At 35.8% G+C, this 23,295-nt stretch overlaps 1 protein-coding gene across 1 annotated transcript; it reads left to right on the forward strand.

The window, feature by feature from the left end:
• Window positions 1–10,212: 10,212 nt before the first annotated feature.
• LOC110465188 (histone-lysine N-methyltransferase SETMAR-like) lies at window positions 10,213–22,420 on the forward strand. The gene is made up of 2 exons (XM_021520847.1): window positions 10,213–10,374; window positions 21,538–22,420. The coding sequence occupies exons 1-2, from the start codon at window positions 10,276–10,278 to the stop codon at window positions 22,282–22,284; spliced, it is 846 nt and encodes a 281-aa protein (XP_021376522.1). The 5' UTR covers window positions 10,213–10,275; the 3' UTR covers window positions 22,285–22,420.
• Window positions 22,421–23,295: the final 875 nt, after the last annotated feature.

The raw sequence follows: 23,295 nt of genomic DNA on the forward strand, positions 1-23,295 counted from the left end.
AATATGTCAAACTCTTCAAACGACTTCTACTGAAGAACTAAAAGGTATAAAATCTTTAAATTTGGCTGGTGGCTTCCTGAGATCGCGCCTGACAAGGTTTGAGAATAAAAATGACTTTGACCTACTTTTAAGGTCACAGCGGTTAAATATCTCAAACGATTCAAATGACTTCTTCTGACAAACTAATGGTGTACAATCTTCATATTTGGTGATGGCTTCCTAGGATGGAGCCCGACAAAGTTTGAGAATGAAATGACTTTGACCTACTTTCAAGGTCAAGTATGTCAAACTCTTTTAACGACTTCTTCTGACGAACTTAAGGTATAAAATCTTCATATTAGCTTCCTGAGATCGAGCCTGACAAAGTTTGAGAATGACAAGGACTCTGACCTACTTTGAAGGTCACAGGTGTCAAATATGTCAAAAACATCAAACGACTTCTTCTAAATAATCGAAAGACATAACATTATTTTATGTGGCTGGTACCTTCCTGGGATAGAGCTCACCAAAGTTTGCAAATGAAAATGACCCCAACCTATTTTAAAGGTCACAGTGGTCAACAACTTTTCAAATAATTTGTTCTGAAGAACCAAAAGAAATGGATTTATAAGATTTGGCTGGTAGCTTTTTGGAGAAGGAAAATGACATTGACCTACTTACAAGGTTACACGGAAAAAAATGTCAAACAACATCTGAAGAGGAACCAAAAAGCATAGAATCTTTTAATAACATTTGGCTGGTAGTTTCAACAGATGGAGCCGACAAAATGTGTGAGGGAAATATTTGTAGCGCAATAGAATATTTAATGAGATTATGTTGCTATGAATGCTTAAATATTCAGGTTAGCGATACATGCCTCTTGTTTCTCCTAGAAGCCCTGGATATTCAACGTAGTTAACGTTCGAGTTTTTATGCTAATTTCTGTAAAAAGTAAAACCTTCGAAAGAATTATGGGTCAGGTGACTCGAAAAATTATCATATGAGGTGCGCTAGTCATTATTACTTCCGGACAATCTTGTTTCCTCGTTTTTCAGAATGTTCAGTCGGAATAGTCAGGGTTTTCTGTTCCTTTCTATTCACTTATAGAGCTTTTTAAAGATGCAAAAACAACAGAAAATGCCTTTTTTGTATTAAACAAGATAATACAAGTACGTCTTGTCCTTAAGGTATGAAAACAAAATATTCTTACAACAACTTTCCTACTTTCATTTCAGGCAAACACGTTTTGATGCAACTTTCCTACATTGTGTGTTTAAATATTGTGTATTGTGATCTTACTGTATCTATAATATTCATCTGTATGTGTGTGTTACGTCATCCTGCAAGGTACAAGACTGTAGACACTGCTATAAGATTTGTTTAGTGTCCGATTGTTGCCGTTACCTTAATAGCCACATGTATCTCTTTCAGGTAGTGGCACGGCTCATACAATTTGAAATTAAACATGTACGCGTCTGAATATTCAATTTATAAATTAAGGGGGTTTTATTCAACTCCCCATCTGTTTCAACAGTAGCTATGACCAGTTTTGGATTGTTCAACGTTTCGGCCCCTAGCATCAGCAAAGAGACATATAAGGACGACACAGCTGTGTAGTTCAATGTAAGGCACTTTTGGCATAACGTATGAATTATCACTGTTAAAGGTTGTATCAACTGGGTTACGTTCAGCATTCACAAAATGTTTACAAAAACCTCAAAACCCGGAAATAAATATGAAGATAAAATTTTGTTTTGAAGAATAGACAAATCCAGAATTGTGTTTGATACAAAAACATCGATAGTTTATTGTAGACAGCACGCCAAAGACAGCAAGTCATAAATAACCATTTAGACCCCAGTTGGCGCACCTGTCGTATACCACGTCGCGCGTGTTGCTAACTTGGACGATGATGCGTATTTTCTGTCAATTTACGCACGAATCGTTGACAGAATTTGTCTAGCCAGCTGACAGTGCCATGGATGTTCACATATCTGTCTTAATTTGTCGAGACATTTTGTTTGGTTAGCTATATACCAATCCCTGAAGGCTGTGCATCTCTCCTAACAAGCTCGACAGAATCATCAAATGTTAGAAATCCCTACATACTGTACAGTACTATTGAATAGGTATCGGGGGTCCTATTCTCGTTTATCTATGTAGCTGTTTACATTTGATAGATTGCTGTTACTTAACAATGTACAACTCGAGACGAAAATCATAGATTTTAGAGTTGATGTTTAAAATGTTTCCACATACATATTATAAATAAATAAATAAATAAATAAATAAATGATATTTATTTAACGCCATGAACACTGTCAACAACAAACATAAACTCTATAGAGCTTTTTTATTACGACGCAGCTAAGGGGGAAGGTGATGTTGTCGTGGCGGAGGAAAATGTCGTGCCTTTTGATAGTTTGCCTTTCAATACACAAGAACAAAGAAAATATATTACACCTTTAATCTAAAGAACATGTCAGGATCAAGTGAATACTGATACATCATTATATCACGTACACGTAAGCTGATGCTACTGTAACCCACTGACGAGTGAATTGTCCCTTTGATACTTGTTATCTCATCGTGAAGTGGTACCAATTCTGTGTTAGTGAGAGCACATGTACACGTAACAGGCACCAGTTGTTCTTAAATACACTGTGAAATACGATATTGCACAACTGAACAGGCCGCCATTTTAAACCACAATAGCTACATGTGTCTACCCATAAGAGCAGGCAAACAGAGGATTCAGTTCCAGTTATCGTTGACAGGTTGTTGATAAACACTGATAGCAGGGTGTCTCAATTAGTGGGGCAAAAGTTGCGTCTTTTTATGTTTTAATATTCACATTTACAGCATGGTGCCGTCTAACGGCAGCAACTTGTAGTGGGAGCTAGGCTTATATGATTACCGGAAACTGCGCGTTTAAAGTTTAAAACAAATACACTTTACAGAAATGTTCAGGCAAAAACGTGGCCGTTACTGCAGAGAAATGTTTACGTACGATCGAGCACATAGGTTTAATGTCTTTGTGAGACGATAAAAGAGTGTTAAAAACGTTCTAGGAAAACTCGTAAAATGGAGAAATGCCCACGCAGCTTTAGGGGGAGATAAAACATGTCTATTGTTGGTACTTGTTAACTGACTTTTCAACTGATCGGGTTTACTTAAAGCTTGATGACCCTTTAAAGTACATCGCAAAAAGGAGGAATGCACACGTCCATATAAGAATAATGCAATAAATGCTCCGATGCACAATACAGAATCAAATCTTGTCTTTTCCACTGCTGTTGTATCTATATTTCTAATTAGTAAACATGACTTTTATTTTCTGTGGATGAGGGTCATAACCTCACAAAATTCCAAGTTCTCAATAAAATTCTAGAAAATCCATAGCTTTCATAAATCTGTCAGATTCTGTACATTAAGCTTACTTGCGTTGAATGTTTTGGCTTGTCTTTTTGTCGCAAAATGTCTTGTAATGCTAATAATGTTAATTGTAATATTTATATTCATATGATAGGTGTTTCAATCTAAAGTATTATAGTTTAAGGTCGAAATTGGAAAATTAAATGTGTTTAATTATATTCCATATACCAAGCGCTAGGTAAATAGACTTATATAGATACACCAAACTGCGTTCGAACGTCCCACAAATCCTTGTTTTTCTTTATGATTTTTTCAGGGGTGCTTTAATATAATGTTTCTGCTGGGTTTTAAATTATACATCCATAACAAAGATTTGATAAGAAAACGTGTGTAATGGGTCCGACCCTTAAGGCATTAGGGTGTCGCCTTATGTAATGGTGTTTATTGTCCTTCTCTGGTGGTGATGTGACAAATGTTTTCATGTTTCATTAAGTGACCAACTACAGTAGCACATAGAAGAAACGTTATACAACAGTTGAGGATCAATGGAATCTTTCCCTACCTTGAGGGTGTGACAAAGCAATGTATTATACCTCTGCTTTATTTACTCTATATAAAAGTAATTGGTTGAATCGAATATATCCCCACTTTTGCCTGACTGTGTTTTAGTCCTGTGTGTTTGTCTGGGAACCTCTTTTGATGTCTCCTCAGTTCAAGCTGTTGTCATCTCTTTTTCACTTTGAACTCAGATTTTGCCCGTTATCTCGACATTTTACAGAAGGCAATATTTCCAAAAACATAATAAATAACAAACGGAAACATATCAGGTTATTCTTTGAATTCCCTCAAGCAACTATATGAAGTATACACAATGAATCATATATCATAAGGTTGACATGGTCGTATATCATCTGACTATAATTAACACCATAACTAGTGTTTTCACCAAGCCCTGTTCCTCTGACGTCATATTCCTGACGCTCTGTCGTGTTGTTCTAACGCCTAGTCCTTGTCACAACAAATTAAGCGTCCTTCACTGAGGTTCAAAGGTTACACTTTGACCATTCCGATGCGGTCAGACAACAAATAAATGTTTAAAATAGTCATCGAACAACGATACAAATATACACGGAGGATTCAGCATGTATTACTGCGAACCTTGCTTCAATTCCATATCTCGACTAGAGCTCGTGTTTGGTTGGTACTTTTTTTTATTGCTGTCAGTGGATCAAAAAGATAAATTGAAAAAGAACGACTTGTTTTCGGTGATAAAACACTGTTTATCCCTTCACCGAGGTCAATTTATCTGTCATATGACGTTCAATTCGAGTTTTCGGAGAACTCGTTGAACAATTTCCCCGGATACATAGCAATTACAGGTACAATCATCACACACGGCTTTATGCGACGTCTCTGATCGTGCCGAGTATTGCAATATAATTAATTTTGTCTGACTGTTTGTCTATAAAGTCTCAAGAGGGTTGCCTGTTCGAACACTTATATATCCTCTAAGTGGCATAAAGCATAAACACTGCTTCAAAATTTAAAAAAAAAATCAATACATTCTAGCAGCATTGTAAACAAATTGCAGACCATGGATTTAGGAAGAAAAATGGAAAAATTCCCCTGCAAATAGATATTTTCTTTATGGGAGACGCAGAAATTATTTTTTAAATCGGCGACAGCGATATTAATAGTTGATTTCAAATATGATGTTATGGCAATACATCTGGAGAGATGGCATTCTGTGGTGAAACAATCAAGGAAATAACTTCTCAGACCATTCTGCTCGATTTGGTATGCAGGCTATATAAAGATATTTCAGTTACAAATCTATCATAATCGTCACATCTAGATTTTACGTTCTTATTAGCCCACCATCATCTGATGGTGGGCTATTCAAATCGCCTTGCGTCTATTGCCCGTCCTTAAACAATTCTTGGTATCGATATTTACCAGGAAGTACCAGAGAAGTCTTTTTCAAATTTGTATATGTACATGTAGGTTCCCATTGGTCCCTAGTTGTGCATATTTACTTTTGAGACTGATCAGATAAACAACATAACCGACAGGCAGCTATCTTGGAATTTGATAGTGAAGGTTTGTTATGGCTTTTTCTCAGGAAGTATTAGAGAGATCTTGCCCATGGTCTGTAGCTGTGCATGTTCAATTTTGAGACTGTTCAGATTAACAAAATGGCCGAAAGGCCACCATCTTGGATTGTGACATTAAAGGTTTGTTATCGCTATTTCTCAAAAACGTGCATGAGGGATCTTTCCAAAATTTGTTATGAAGGCTCCCCTTGATCTGTAGATGTGCATGTTAAATTTCGAGAATGATCAGGAAAATAAAATGGCCGACAGGCAGTCATCTTGGATTTTTACAGTGAAGGTTTGTTATCGCTATTTCTTAGGAAGCATTGGGGGGATCTTTTCCAAATTTTATATGAAGGTTCCCCCTGCGTCACTATTTGTGCATTTTTACTTTTGAGACTGATCAGAACTTGAATTTTGACAGTAAATGTTTGTGATGGCTATTTCTCAATAAGGACTGGAGGGATATTTCTCAAATTTGATATGTAGCTTCCCCTTGGTTTGTAGTTGTGCATGTTTTCTTATGATTTTGCCTTTGATTTTGACAGTTAAGGTGTGTTAGTGCTATTTCCAAGGAAGCATTGGAGGGTTCTTTCTCAAATTTGATATGCAGGTTCCCCACTGTCCTGTATAGTTCATTTTAACTTTTGAAACTGATCAGATGAACAAAATGGCCGACTATCGTCCATCTTCGATTTTTGATATTTAGTGTTATTTCTCAGGAATGACTTTAGGGACCTTTCTCAAATTTGATATGTAGATTTCCATTGATCCCTCATTGTGCATGTTATATTTTGAGACTGATCATAAAAACAAAATGTCCGAAGGAAGAACTAAACAGATCTGTTTCATATTACAATGATCGGTTCTATTTCTTTCACATTAAGTACTGTTATGTACATGTAATATGTACTCATGGGCCGTCAGGCCTAAAGTCAATAAATTGAATTGAATTGAATTGAGTACTGGAGAGAACTTAATTAAATATAATTGATATTCTAAAAACGAAAACAGACCTTAATACCATTGCTGCTGCTGACCGTAATTTTGACTTACATTTACATACACTTTGCACTCATGCATCAAAGTAAATGACCAAATTCTAAAATGTATTTACATATTTCCCTTCTTTAGCTTAGTAAAATCTGACTGCGTATAAATTAGCGTATACGCAATGGAAAAAGGCTTGACGGATTAATGCCTGTTTCAAACATGGCGCCGTTCACGCTTCAGATTTAGAAACATGGAACATATTCGGCATCCATTATGCCTGTTTGTACACAAAAAAAGGGAAATTGACAAACCTCTTATTCCACGGAAGCACATTTAAAGTTATTTGACGGCGAAGTAAGCAATGGCTGCATCCTAATGCGTATACATAACGACCGTTATAAATGAACGAAATATTCGAAGTGCTACTAATATTACTTAATTAGACATTTAAAAGCGACGAAAAGAAAACTTGAGCAAAGGAGCGCTTTGCATGGAGACCAATGAAAAAGTACAAGGAGAACAAGACCAGAGTTAGATGAGATATTCATGAAATCGTTCTCATGCTCAAGCATGGACACTGTGCTTAAAACAACTTTTTGTAACTAGCTTAAATCCTGCCAAACGATCAAAAAGTCAAATGTAAACATAGAAAACAGTATTCGGCTTAAAGTCTCTTCAATGTTTTTTTCCAAATCATTGACAAAATGACACTTTATTTATAAATTTATAACGGGAACAAGAAATTCTGCTCGAGCACAAAATCAATGCTTTAGCATTTGAACGGTTTCATGAATACGGGCCCAGATGTAGCGAAAGGGTTAGAGTCTTCGGCTTCATTTACGACATTTGCCGTGTACCCTAAGGATATACAATTAATGTCATGTCCTTATAGTGGGAACCGGAGTACATGTAATGATAACCAAGCAACAAGGTACATCTACTAAAATATATCGGTCTTCATATCACACAAAGAAATAGCATATTTCTCAATGATTTAAGGAGGTATATACGATCGACATGGTCGATAAGTATCTTTCTATTCAAAAAATGTACATCGTCGATATATCGGATACGGAATAGAGGAAATTGGCAAGGCGTTTTGTTTCCAGTTCTCATACGCTCTTCAATCAATTCAGTCTCAAATGAAAACAAAAACAAGTCAACCAAATGCTACGTAGGAAAATCTTGCCATCGACCTCAACAAGGAACTCAATGTTTATTTCAATATCAATTTTCGCTATATTTTGAGGATGGTAAAAGTGATCAGATGATGTGTTGATTTTTTCAAAATCTACTTTCCACATTTCATTAATTCCACTTTAAGAGTATATCCAGTCTCATAAACCTTTCTACTGTGAATAACTGAAACACTCTTGTTGGTTCTATAAATAACTGACACTCTCTTGTTGGTTCTATAAATAACTGAAACTCTCTTGTTGGTTCTATAAATAACTGGACTGGAACTCCCTTGTTGATTATATGAATAACTGGAACTCTCTTGTTGGTTCTAGAAATAACTGAAACTCTTTTGTTAATTCTATAAATAACTGCAACTCCCTTGTTGATTCTATAAATAACTGGAACTCTCTTGATGATTCTATAAATAACTAGAACTCCCTTGTTGATTATATGAATAACTTGAACTCCCTTGTTGATTCCATATGTAACTGCAACTCCCTTGCTGATTCTATATATAACTGCAACTCCCTTGCTGATTCTATAAATAACTGCAACTCCCTTGCTGATTCTATAAATAACTGCAACGCCCTTGTTGATTCTATAAATAACTGCAACTCCCTTGTTGATTCTATGAAAAATAACTATAGTTCAATTCGACTGGGACTACATCTTAAACAGTTGGTAATTTATTAAGTTTGCCAAAATTGAATTGCACTTCACCATACAGCTGTTTCGTCTTTCTAGGGTTCACTGCTGATGTTACGGAACAAAAAAAGTAGAAATCCAAAATAGTCTTATCTGCAATAGACATACATTTAGAAGGGGATCTGCGTAAAACCCCCTCATAACGCATTTTCAAAAACTGGAGTGAAACTTCAAATTCATACCAAGTCATTACTCTTATGAGATAACTGTGGCTGTCAAAGTTACGGCAAGCCTCGGGGACTGAGAAATCCACCAGCAGAGTCTACGGAACTTGTGTCTTAAAAGATGAACCTTAGACACACACTAGATATCACATCATATCTGAATACAATCTAATAGGATATGTTAATCTTCATGTTTTATTACATAGTATTGTTGGTATATAGTATGTCAAATAAATCTGCTGCACCCATTGCAATATTAGGGATCTTTATATTTCTCTCTACTTCTAACCACATACCAAAGTCCTTAAAAATGGAATGCTGTGCTGGGAACTGTCGGCATGGTATTTCAGTGAGAAAGACATATACAGTCGGCTTCAGATCCGCGCTATTACAAGGAGGCAAGTACACCAATCCTGTTTCCGGCACAAATAAACACATCCACATTTACACAACACACATGGAGGCATGCCCCTAAATGACCTTACCTGTTTATATGAAGCTAAAAAAAATAAAACCAAACCAAAACCAATGAGACTAACATATACTCAATCACACTTCTGTCTAGAAAATCCATGTGATTTTCTGTCGATTGGTAATATTTTATAACACTGTTTACCTTTACAAGTTCTACACTAACCAAATATAATACCACACCTTAGCAGTTGTCATGTACAACCCATTAATTTTAGGTCATATTTTATTTACTATGTACTTATCATAATTTGCCCAACTGTTGGTATGGATTTCTAACTACATAACAAGTATGAATGACGGTATGATAGAGAGAGGGTGTGGTCTTCGTGTACGATAAACTTGCTGCTTCTCTTCCTCGTCTTACGCATGTAAAACAATGAATTAATGATAAAAATGATAACTATACCGGATGCTCATTGGAAAACTGATATAAAGATACAACCTGTTGTCTTATCATAGGTTTGTTTATCACCGTATTACCCGTTATACTGCTGTGTAAACAATTTTTCAAAAACAAGTATCTTCTATATATATTTATATTTATATAAGTTACAAGGAAGTGAAATACTTTTATGTATATTTGTTTTGACAATGAATTGTTGAACTTAAAAATAGCAATTATTTTATATCTTGAACGTGAATTATGTTTGCTGTCTGTAAAACCCGTATTTTCATCCCATTAAATCACCAGGAGCAGGTTTTGTATTCCTGTCTAGGGAGAGAGATGAGGATGGTTGTTCGTCGAGATGTAATTTATATTCTCACACAGAGTAAACTTAACGTCCACGCCGGCCAAACGTGTCTTGATTTAAAGAGAAGCAGATCTCGTTAACCTGTTGATTATATCACTGTGAGGGAAATCTGGCAATAATGTGTATATTGTTTAAAAAAATACATGAACTGTATTCTCTCGAAAAAGGTACTGCATTAAATCGACTATTAATATCGACTCTCAAATCAATATGCCCTGATGTATAGTTTGTTTTGGAATTTCCTTTATTGAAAATGGTTTTGTACAACGAAAATCATTATGCTTCAATCCACGTTACCGCAGTTTCTTCCTTGTTTATTTCACAACAAGATGTGATGCTAATTTTTAAGTTCACAAAAGACAGAAAACTGTTTCGAAAACAAACGATAACTTCAAACTGACTTAAAACATTTAGGTGTCGGTGCTTCATAGTGGGTGTGAAGATTTGGCGCATTTAGTTTCACGTCGGAAAATGGAAGTCGGAGTCCGATTTATTTATTATAACAATTTACAACTTCCTGTCATTAGAAAGTAATAGTTAAAATTTAATATTCTATGTACTATGCATTCAATAGATCCTTTCGACTGGACAGAAGGTCTGGAATCGATAGCCATATACAGTAGTGAAAAAACACTGATACAAGACAAGAAAACAAGCAAGGTACGTATGCGTCAGAACTAACATCAGGTGTGCACTGTTAAAGATCCGGATTTATAATATGCAAAACGAACCGCAATAATCGCAATGCATTTTGTGATTTAAGCTTAAAATATAACTTCCATTGCTGTGGCTAAACTGTTTGAATTAATTTCTGCAAAAGAATGGACACATTATACATATTTGAGTGAAGGGCCCGAAAAAAAATAAAAACTGTCAATGCTCGATATCTTGAATCAATCTAATCAAAATCATATCTTCACATCGCTTCCGTTTACTGATATGTCGGGTTGAAGTGACATATCAGTAAACGGGAGCGATGTGAAGATATAATTTTAATTAGATTGATCTTGAATGTAATTATCACCAAACTGAAAGTAAAATATACTTATTAATGCCAGTTTATTTACAATGCATGCTTTTGTGATTGGTTTCTTACAATTTCGACACTGTGTGTCGGCTACAAAATTGTTATTTAAAATGATGGTCCAGTTTTAGTTCATATTTGAAGTTAGAAAAACGGATTTTTTTTATCGAATTAGTCTTGTAATATCCTTTGATCATCGATCAATGGAATCGGTGTAGTACATTTACGGGTGAATAGAATTTGACGTTATTTCGCATTGGCCGAGGGAATTTCATGTCATATAAATAAAGAATGTGACATTTCCTGCGGGACTCAAAATGGGAAACATGAGATGATCTTTAAAAACCATACTCCTTTGAAACGCGAGAGAAAAGATTTGGATTGAATTTGTTCTCGATCATCTTGTAATGTATTAGCATTTTATAAATTAAGGATGTGACTTCCCTTTGGACCAGAGGGGCAGGGTTTAATTTGGCGGTATGACAGATATTTCAACTTCTTACCTAATACTAAGGAAACATTTACAAAAATTGTTACAAAATGACCAAAGGATGTGTCGCGTAGCGAGCTGGTTCTTTCAGGCTGAATTGAAATCCAAAATGTCTGCTTTGTTCCCTGGTTAACTTCGACAATTTCAATTTCTTTCCGATTTCGACAAAATTATGCACAAATATTTTCCCTTGGTCCTAAGATTTGTTATTTTTCTAACCAATTCAAATTCAAATAAGCCGAGAAGATTTCAGGTTTTTTTCAACTTACATTAGGCAGGGACATTATACGTCCCTGCATTAGGTCAATGGTAACCTCAAGTAATTAATATAAAGCTTTCATGGTTCTGATGTTCTTATTTATTGGTTTGATTCGAAACCCAATATGGATCCCCCTGTCATCTGATAAGCCAACACAATTTTACTAATTCGCATTCCACGTATGATTGTATCCAAACATTCCAATGTTCCTGCCATTACTCTTCCACTTGCTTTGACCAGTTAGAAATCTGAGGTGGTCGTTATGGTCTAAACTATTCGAAAACATCTCGGCGCTTTTTCTGCATCAAGTAGCAAAATAAATAATTGAGAAATACGGGCCCTGTGGTACTCTTTTTATGTCGAGAAATTGAGTTCCCATAACTTTAATCATTCAGCAGATGACGTACTCAGGTCATATAATAGACGTAACACCTAGTCACCGAGTGAAACTATGTGCTTGATTTAGTATTAAAAGCATATCAAATGACAAGTAAAGCATCACTGGGTAGATGAATGAATCTTTTTTAATGCAATATCACCCATCAGTTCTATTGTTATTGAGTTTGTATACGTGGGTGGAATTGATATATAAAGCAATTTAGTTTGAATATGTTGAAAAATTAACCAGGTATATCTCTGGCGATTTCCGCATCGCGTCAGCTACAGGATGCGGTTCACACCAGTTTACGGCGGTGGGCGTGATCAGTGATAACTGTCAATTTAAAGGGAGTGAACAATCTATTTATATCTTAGCGGAAGTTCTATTTTGCTATCCCTTTGCTATTAATAAAACGAAACTCTCATTTAAATTGAGCCAGAAGTTATTACTGGTGTCAAGCTACATTTATCTGATTCCTGGTCCTACGGGATTTACGTATTTGTAACAATGCAACATTATAGTTTATCATGATTTTACCAAGGTTTCGGGAAACCAGCAAAATAGAATATAATACACGTAAAGGGGATTACCAACACATTTGGAAACCTCAGCTATCGTCGTTGCTGAAGATAACCATTTCTCGCACCTCAGACCTCTTTAATGAATGTATGTATTGTATGCACTTCCACTTACGTTACCTCGCTATTCCCATATTCATAGTCCGTTCCAAATGTCCACTTTGACCACTTGAATTGTTCGGGAAAGCCCTGCTAAAAATAGCGCCGAAAACGTCACCTGACTATATAGGCGGTCTGAGCGAGATGAAACGGTTTCCAGAGGGGCCCCCAGAGAGGGCCGTCAGGCAACTGCAACTTCTTACCGCGCTATGAAACCAAGTACTATGATTTTTAAGTCCGTATTCAAACTTATTGAACAGTAATCATTCATCATCAGAAGGTAATTGCACGCTTGCCAATATTCAAAATTTAAATGTATTTAGCTTTAAACATATTTGTTGCCAATAAAATTGAACAAGGGATGGGGCACAAGTTTTTACAATTGATCACAGCCTTCTCCCGTCATACATTTACAATTAAATGTCAACAATGATAATAGGCATAAACATAAAGTAGATATTTATAAATATATATTAAATTTAGTACCGGAATGTGACCGGTACAGATGGTACGGGGTTGAACACCTTCCCTACACCAAGGAACAAACCTTTCTGGTTTTTTTTATATATATTCATATTAGTACTGATTTAAATCTTGCATGTAAAAACAAAAGTAATCGTTTAATTCAGCAATATAATTAAATTATACCATGTTACTGAACCCGGTAATATTATAAATTATGTAAATCTAATAGCGCACGTATCTCGATGACCCAGAAAATACGCCGTGGGCCATCACAACAGATATCCCTTGGAGGGCCTCATGGCAAAATCAAACTAACCAGTCACTTATCCCTTCCTTTCGCATAAACCACTGTATAATTATAGAAACACAATGTAAATTCTCTCCAATACATGCCCATTAACATATTAAACTAAGTTCATCTGTGTTCAAACTCAGACAAAGATACAAGCGAGCTTAATAGTTTTAGATATTTATTCATAACATAAACAGTGCTAGCATTTCTGTCGATTCCATTTCAGCTTAACCGGCAATCCGGAAGAATTCATGCACCGTACTAACTGCTAGGGCAGTTATTTTCTCCTTTGAATACTGCCCACCTGCAATAATGATTCCGTAACGTACTCCTTGCGCTATCTTTTGACCATTTGGCAACTTTTCGTTTCGTAGCTGACACGGTACAACACTTTTCTTTCGCTTACTTCACACGGCCAGTCATTTTGTTTACAAAGAAATGGTGTGCTATGCGCATGCGCTAGTAGAGGGAAATCCCTGAACAAAACGTTGGTCAGACAGGTAGAAATACCGATGATTTTCTTAGATTTAATCATTTTTATGATTCTATTTCAGCTAAATCCGATCGTTATTTTCCATAAGGAGTCTCACTTGATATGTTTATGTAGTATTTGAAAAAAAGACAAAAAAATAAAATTACTTCACCGTGATGCCCATTTAACTGCTTGAAATTGACAATTTGCATTATAAATGTTCTGTTTTGTCGTTATTGTATAGTTTTGATGTTGTAAGATATTTGATGATGTAGATAAAATATAATCAACACTGCAAAATACGTTGTTATCTATGTAAGGACGGACTTCGTTTTTATGCGGAAGCATTCAAATGTAGCTGAGGTAGTGAAGAGGTCATTATCAATTGAGGCCCAAGGCGGGATACTTGTAGTTTTTAGCAAAATTGAATAGGGTGGTTTTTTTAACTAAAAGGTGCGAGAAAAAAAAATCAATTACCTGTAACTGAGCAAGATCGGGATATCTCAGTCTCGGGCTAAGATTATGTAACAGAATCTTAACAGAATCTTAACCCTCGACTGAGATAACCCGATCTCGCTCAGTTACAGGTAATAGATTTTATTAATACGATTAACGCGTTAAAATTAATTCTTTTAACGATTGAAATGCGTGCGTGCGTGCGTGCGTGCGTATTAAGCTTGTTTCTGACAATGATGACATTTCATAGGGTTCTGACTACGGAAGTGTCCACGTCAGCTGTCATCGGATACCCTCCACGTGTCCCTAGTGTTTATGAATTGACATTAAAACTATCATCAGTTTATCTGTGGGGAGAAAAAACGGTAGTTGAACGTATATACTAAGGCCTACTAAATCAATATTATTTGATCGGTGTTTAATGTTGGTCTTGGGTTCACCTGGTTCCGAAGCTTCTTTTGTAACTGGCCTTTTAAGCATCATATTGACTTAATCAATGTGTCATGGCATGGAATTCAGCAGTGGTTGCTCGACTGAACGGGTGAGAATGTATCATCTAAATAGATCTAAGGACCAATTGGCAAAATAGCCGAACGGAAATGAAATTTACAAAATTTTAAGTTTTGGTAAGTTTCTGTATTTTATATATATCTTTATCATGAAATCATTCTACACATTAAATAGGTTAACATTATTTTTTCAATTAATACCAAGACTGATGCATGCATTTAGATTTGTGCTACCTTTCCTACTTAGATAACAAATCGCACTACTGGAATTGGGATTATTAGTAAAATGTTTTTAGCGATCTGTTCTCGATTATCCTAGGCTAGACACACTGACCGAGTGAAAATTTCCGCGCCATGTTTATTTTGCTTGACACGAATGATTTAAATACCCGAAATAACTCCTTCGAGAAATAAAAATAAGACAATAGTACATGTAGGAATGTACTTTATTTCTATTTACATAATAGTTAAAGTTTATTTAGTGTTCATGACATCAATTTCCCTTTGTAATTCTGAAACCCTTATAATGATATCTCACCAGTTCCATATCTTCCTATAGTAGACATACTTCATAAAACATTGTGTAACAAGGACTTTTGGAAAGGATTCATAATGATATTCTACTTGTGAAAGCATACTCATTTTATAACCTTACGTCAAAATACTGTATACCGGGAAAATTTCACCCTGTCAAATATTCGCCCTCGCCAGAATAATAGGTGGCGAATATTAAAACGCAACAAAAATTCCTCAGTATACAGTAGGTGTCAAATTGAAAGATCATTTTACTGGTAATGATGATCTTTAGTTGTAATATAACAATAAGGTATCCATAAATACCGACTGAACCGCTATGGTATCATAGATGTTGGGGTGTCTGTGCCATTATGTCCAACTAAACTATTTAAACATCTGCATTTGTAGCTTGACCAACATATTAACTTTAAGAACAGATATGTCATTGTTAATCCTATCGTTAACAAACTGTTGTCCAAACTCCATGAAATGTTTTTAGTCCGTTAAGATTACTTAGTTGGACAGTATTGGTATTCTTGCATCCTAGCTACAGACAGAGGCGCCGTGTCAGGAACCATTTACAGTAAAGCACTTGTTGATAGGTTGTATCGACTTTCAGTCAACTCGAGAACATTTCTATAATAGCATTACATGTCTTAAATCTCTTTTTCGAAAACATAACTGTCTCTTCAATTTTAGGCTATCTGAAAGCTGTTGGTCTTTTACATAAAATTTGAGTCATCATAGCCACTTTCAATATTCAATTTGACGTTTGTTTTTTACCTTTCAGTTTAGTTTGATGTTTTTATTGACATGTAGCATTTGTTTTAGTCGACCTTTTGTTGGTCCTAATGATCTATCCTGTGTTGATGGGCCGTTAATCATTGATAATGATAATGATAATTACTCAAACCAACTCACCAGATTCCTTCAAATGATCTTGATTATTCATCGATTTGTCTCCAAATTCATCGTGTATCCAATACAGACTACGCTACAGATTAATCTCCTAGACATTTCGCACGTGTCTTCTTAAACAGACGTGTGTAGAGATATCTTTCACGTACTAAACGTAACCGCTTTTTACACTCTTAATCGCCATACTGCCCGAAGTGTGAGAAGGACAAAGTACATTGTAATATTGCTTATCTAACGGCACCAATTCATTATCGAATATGGATTTTGAAATGTTCTAGACACCTCATGAGAAACGTGTAAACGACATCTAAATAAAATATCACCCATTTGTTCAGTTGATTTCTCAAGATTTGAGATATCAGTCTATTTGTCTTAAATGTCAATCCTATATTAAGTTGCGCTGTGCTCATTAGAGATGAGACTGCTAGTGTTTAATATTCCATTGGTATCAAGAGAAGGCAATCTAATGGGGGCTTTGTTCTCGTGTTATGTTGAAAACATTGCTGTTGACATTTATTTGTGTTGGAAGAATATTTCCAAAAGACTGTCGGTATTCTGATGGGATCTAACTTCAAGCCAATCAGGATTGCGTTATTATAAACCTCATTTAATGAAGAGAGATTATAAAGAATAAAAATGAGGGTATAACCTAGTCATCTAATTGGACCTCTAGAAACATCGTTAAATTTTGTCGCAGAAAAACAGGAAATTTCAAAAACTACCTCCTTGTATATTTCTTAGGAACTGGAAATAAAAAGACACCAAAGGCTCATCAACGTCAGCAATGATATATTGACATTTGCCTGTAGTTGACAATAATGAACACATCATTACTGAACGTTAAATTTCTTTTCTTTAGTAGCAGAAAATATCAACCTCTCCAGCTGTAGGTGTTAAAATGTCATAGTTGATTTTTATTCCAGAGTAGTGTCCAAGCCATAATTGGCTGTAAATATAATTTTAGCTTTCTTAAGACTCGACGTGAACAGTGCATACTCAGCTTCGCTACTATTTATGGAGTGAAATACGAAAATGGGTTGACAGTGAATTGTTTGGACTATTATGCTGGCTATCTGAATTCCAAGTTTTTTAAATCTATTTCACTAGTGCAATTTACGGAACTTTTACACGTAATTAATCCCAATTAAAATATCTAATGTTTTTATTTTTTCAATAGTTAATCACTATCGAAATTCAACGGGAACCAGATGTAGAAAGTATATATTGATCCTCGTTTTATGTTACATACATTCAAGTCAATTACCATGATTGTTAATATGAACCTTGTTAAATTACAAAGACATTTTGATACGTCTTATGATGAGATTCCAAGAGTGTTTTGTTTTTTTTCTTTTACGTCAATAAATTATTGTTTTCCTCCTAACCGGTTGCGGGTTCGAGTCACGTCACGGCACTGTGTTGTAACTGTGTGGTTTTGTCCTCCTGTTTCCAAAAGACTATCGGTATTTCAAAGGCATCTTAACTTAAAGTCGGTCAGTACTGTATCACTCTGCAGCTAATTTGATGCAATAAAAATTCAAATATGAACAACGCTTCGTCGCTCAGATAAAAAGAAAACTTTAAAAAAATGCTAGCTTGATCTACCAAAGGCTCCTACACGTCAGCGATCTTGACATGTGCCTAGACACCGTGGCTTAGAGTATGACAATACTAAACATGTCATTACTGAACTTTTTGATAACGTGACACTTTAATTTCACGATCGTTAACCTTCTTTCCTTAAGTATGTAAGTGTAAAAATGTTATTGTCGATTCGTTATTCTAGAGCAGTGTTCTGGTATAAAGGTGCATGTGTAATTTTAGCTTTCTCTAAACTCGGCACGTACAATTAATACTCATGCGTGTAACTATTTGCTACACTTTGATCGAATGGGCTGGCAGCTGAAGTGTTAGGTCTAATATGATGGCATGATTGTAGGCTCACAATTTTGACAAATCTTCTTTTCCTTTTTTCAATTCAAGCATATATCTTTGAAAATTGAATTCACTTGTGCTGTTTATGGAAGTTTTAGACGTGTTTGATCGTAGAAAATAATGTTTAGTATATTTATCTTTTCAATAATGAAACATGAAAGAAAATAAGTGGGAAGCAGTTTTAAAAGTAGTTAGTGACATTCTTTTTATATTACGTAAATCTAAGTCAAATGATGCACCTTGTGTCACATAGATATATGTTTTAATCCTACTTGTTGAATTACCCCCTCATCATTTACACATTATTTGCTTCGTTTGATGTAATTTTCCGTAAATAAATCAAATCAATCGAAAAGTATTGTGAAACTGTTTCTAGTTAATGGATGGCAATAGCTTTCCTTTTTGGCTAATATTGCTTTTACAACACAAATGTGTTTTTTCCCTTTAAAATTTACTTAAAGTCCATCAATTCTAAAACAAAAGTCATAATGACCTTTCGAGTGATGAACATTACGTCTATCCGTACCCTCATATTTAACGTTACGTCTGCACGAAAAGACAGCGGCTTTCTTGAACTCCCACTAAACCTTCAGCTCCTGATCTATGTAAAAATCTATATTGAGAGCCATTATCACCCCCGCCGACATTTCAGTGACAGTAAAACTGAGCAATGCCTATCATTATGGTTGCGACTTCAGAGTAATAACTTACAATTAGTTAAAGCAGCTAAGCACAATTGATTTACAATCACCGGTCTTGTCCTTTGTTCTTTTATCACTCTCTGTAAAGTAATCACGGTGATTGTGACGTTAAGTAGATTTACAACAAGGTACTGAAGACTAGTGAATCGAAGCCGACATTGTCTCGCGCCATAACTTGGTCGCAAGTTTCTACAGGAATGTACATGTATACATCGTATATCTGACGTATCCTTCATCTGAAAATTAAGAAGTTTCAAACATTTAATTGGTAAAAACGCATGATGAGAATAAGTTTGAAGTCAATCAATAATTGCCATGTGAATTGTTATATACAATAGAGTTGATTTTTTTAAAGTTTTATTTTTGTTATACATTTTTTTTTTTTTCAAAGGTGATTCCAACTAAATTAGGACAACAATAACGGATAAATTCTAACTGAAATAAAGCAGTAGACAGAAGTTGTTAAGGATATAAACTTGCATCTATAGTCTACAAAAATCACCTGATATTGTATTTCCATAAGATGTTATTTTTGTCTTTATCGACCGAACATGAGAGTAAAGCGTGCTGAATCATCAACGAGAACTAGGACGCTTGTCAAACATAGGTATTAAACTGTTCTTTCTACATTGTACCTGTCGGAACGGTCGTTGGATCCAAGTTACTGGCAAAAGAATGAAAACGTCGAACACAAGAGGATACCCAAGTGTAAACATTACCGTAATTAGAAAGCAAAATCAATTATTTAAGACAAACTTGAGATGTCCTAAGTGGACAAAATAGTCCCGCGGTAAAGTCTTCTGTCGTTTTCAATGTATAGCGTTTTGGGATCAAGTGTTTGCAAAGTGTCAACAGTTTATGTCGATGGTCAATCGTTGTTTACGTTTGAGAGCATGTCATGCGGTTGAATCATAATGTGCAATGTTCACAAAAGCCTGCAGACACGAACCAACTTTTTTTCTGCAATTACATAGAGTCCCATCAAGGATTGTCGTACCATAAATCTGAACAAAACAAAGCTTTTCCATGAGAAGATTTACGCGGATACCCGAACCAATGAGAATATGAGCAAATGTTCCGAAAAGACTGTTAACATAACTTTCACTAACGACACTTGCAATCTAAATATAGATCAAATGCCAAAAAAGCAACAATCTTGCTCATAGTCTTCATCAACCGTCTTCTCTCGAAAGCATGCGTTGATAGCTTGTCTGTCAGCATGCGAACATATTTTACAAAACTCGGAGCAAGCCGACGACTTTATAATCAACTGCAGTACGTAAACACCGCAAGTGTTTTAAATAGGAATGCTACTATCAAGAAAGGGAAACTTCTAGATAAGATAAGGCCAAATTAAAATAAAGCTGTGTTTCCCGTTTCCCGACCGACCCTTTTTTTTCATGCCGACCCTAGAACATTTTATTGATTTTCACAGTTACTGTCTGTTATATAATTATTAGCCGTTTAATTGTTCAAAGTGTACATATTATTTGCTATGTATTATATTAGCCTTGCCTCGTGGTCAGTGTCAGAGTTTTATTTGAAGATAGTAGCTAAGTAGCCGTAGATAATTGTGCTTATGATATAGGTTTGGATCTATAGATTAGTGTGACTGTCTGTAGTGTGTAGGTGGGGGATTCAGTCTGTGATGTCAGTGTATGTTGTGCCTCCGGTTGGTGCTGACTGCCGGGGTCAAATTTAGAAAGATTTATGGCCAGTTTTACCTAGTCGTATAGGGATCAAATTTTAGCAGGATTTCAGCAGCATCAACAATTCTAATATATCAACACTTTTAATGTAGCAGGATTTAGCTAATGAACAGATAGTAAGGTAAAGTCTGATTATAGGAGATCGAGAGCTGGGTTGGGAAGTTGAGTTAAGGAGTCTTCAGGAAGGAGGTTTAGTTAGGGAGACAGAGTTAAGAGGTCTAGAGATATAGAGGAGAGTTAGAAAGTTAGAGTGAGAATTAGGAAGTTAGTAATACTAGTGGTGTTAGCTGTTGTTTGTAGATCTGTGTAGTTTTACAGTTTATAGATGAAGATAAGTTTAGAGTTGAGAGATTGGGTTCACAATGGTGAAGAGTTATATATGTTATGACGAATTAAAATACTTGTGCTGTAAAAAAAGAGTTAATATTAATGTACTTATTTTGTTGCTCAATTAATTTGAACAAATTGAAAACACCAATAACCTTGAAATTACGTTGGTCATTCCATAAACATTTAGGTAGGTAATTTTTTTGTGTATTTATTTTACATGAATAAAACATTATATATTTGGTGCCATTCATACTTTATTAAAACCATAATATATTTTTAACATGCTTGGTTGTCGGAGGTTATCAGGAGATTTTCTTGACCAGAAAAAAAAAAAGTTTTTCCTACCTACCTACCCTATACCCTAATGTTTTGGAGCCGAAACAGGAAACACAAACATATTTTTATTTGGCTTTATCATAAGGTTTACATGAAGTAGTAAGCCGTCCGTCCTTGTTGATTATGGTGTAAATATATGTCGACTTCAGAATTCCCGTACCACTGCCTAACTGTAACAAAGTATGTTTCCGGCATGACTATAACTATAATATAGTCATGCCGGAAATATATAATGTTACGATATATTTACCTCGCGTATTAACACTAGGCACTATTGCATAACCCTATAATGCTAAGTTAATGTGTAAGCATATATATGTAAAGGATTTAATGATAAATAACTTGTACATTTCAGTATGTGAAGACAAATATACCAGGCCCCGGCTGTGACATGGACGATTTTGAAACCCAAATCCTCGGCTGCAAATGTGAAAATAGACTATGCATCGAAACGTGTTCGTGCATCGCCAAATATGGCACGGTTTATGACGATGGAAAAATACTTTTATCAGTCATTGATGGTAAAAACATGGTGCCAATCATTGAATGTAATACTCAGTGTACGTGTACAGCTGACTGTCAAAACAGATTAATTCAGAACGGAATATCTTTTAAAATGGAAGTGTTCCGTTCTGAAACAAAAGGGCTTGGCCTGAGAACAATCGAAAGCATCGATCCAGGATCCTTTGTCTGTGAATACGCTGGTGAGATTTTATCTTTTGAAGAGGCAAAACAGCGAACAAAGCGCCAAACTGAGCATGACATGAACTATGTCATTGTTGTCAAGGAGCACCATCGGACCGGTGTCATGGAAACGTACGTGGATCCGTCATGTCGTGGGAACATTGGACGTTATATTAACCATTCTTGTTCCCCAAATCTGTCGATGGTACCTGTGAGAGTCAACTCGATGGTACCAAAGCTATGTTTGTTTGCTGTCAAGGAGATTCCCTCTCTAACGGAACTTACTTTTGACTATGGACACGCTAGTTCGACTACCAACTCCGGTAGTGTAGGGCCTCCTACTTCTTCCAAACAGTGTATGTGTGGCGCACACGACTGTAGGGGCTATCTTCCGTACGAACGTCTTCTCTACGAATAAATATATCCCACATTTCTGACATTATATCGTTGGTACTTATCTTCAGTATTCAGATATTCGAACCATGATAAATAATAATAATAATTCGAGGTTCTTATATACCGCTTTATCACAACCTTGTTCGTAGGTCGTCTCAAAGCGGTTCACAAATTATTATCCGTGTTTATAGGGCCTTTGCAATCAGCCAATATATCTTTTACAACTCCATGTGGAGCATACAATCGGTGCTGCCATTTCGGCGCTCACATCTAGCATTCTACAATTCTAGCACTGCCCAACCACGTACTTTTTTACAGCTGAGAAGACTGGAACAAGCGGAGTAACGTATCTTGCTCAAAGATACAACACAGTGCCGTGCCGTGACTCGAACCTGCATCCCTTCGGTCACGAGCCGGCGTCCTACCACTAGACTACCGTGCATCCTAAGTAAAAGTAAATAAACAAGCATTCTTAATGTTCGAGTATATTTGTTATTATACAGTGTTATGTCTGTTAGTGAATTCCGCTTTCATGCAACTTTGTGTTTCCAAATATGAACGCTGAACAGTCTGTTTCAGATAAGGGTAGATTCATTACTGCGTTTACCCAGAGTTTCCTACAAGGGGGATTAGAATATAAATGCACTAAAAATCGTGGTATCACGTGGTAATGATGACCTGATTCCCAACCTTGAAATCTATTAATAACTAGTACACCGTATCCATGATTGTTGGTGACCTATGTACACTGTACTTCCTTGGACTTATAGGAAGATACAGTTGGGGGATCGCACAACGTTTCACAATATTCGATGTGCAAACCATGTCCGAACGATAAAAATCTGGACGATTATTGCTTGCACATGATGGACGAACGTTGTCCGATAACAATCGTGGTTGGTGTAAATTGAGGCATGGCTTAACAGTATATACGGTTTCGTGTTTAGATATATAAACTTGACGTTTAGCATGGCGGTTTCCAAATATGGTACAGAAAACGTTCAATTTGCCATCTCGGTTTTTTTCTCTTTCA

Source organism: Mizuhopecten yessoensis, unplaced genomic scaffold (genome assembly GCF_002113885.1).
Source record: "Mizuhopecten yessoensis strain PY_sf001 unplaced genomic scaffold, ASM211388v2 scaffold11059, whole genome shotgun sequence".
In the NCBI taxonomy this organism is placed as follows: domain Eukaryota; kingdom Metazoa; phylum Mollusca; class Bivalvia; order Pectinida; family Pectinidae; genus Mizuhopecten; species Mizuhopecten yessoensis.

Bases quoted from the DNA above. Each gene is read 5' to 3' on its own strand.
- LOC110465188 (XM_021520847.1), top strand. From the start codon at position 10,276: ATGCATTCAATAGATCCTTTCGACTGGACAGAAGGTCTGGAATCGATA. The intron at 10,375-21,537 runs GTACGTATGCGT...TGTACATTTCAG, and splicing joins AAGACAAGAAAACAAGCAAG to TATGTGAAGACAAATATACC.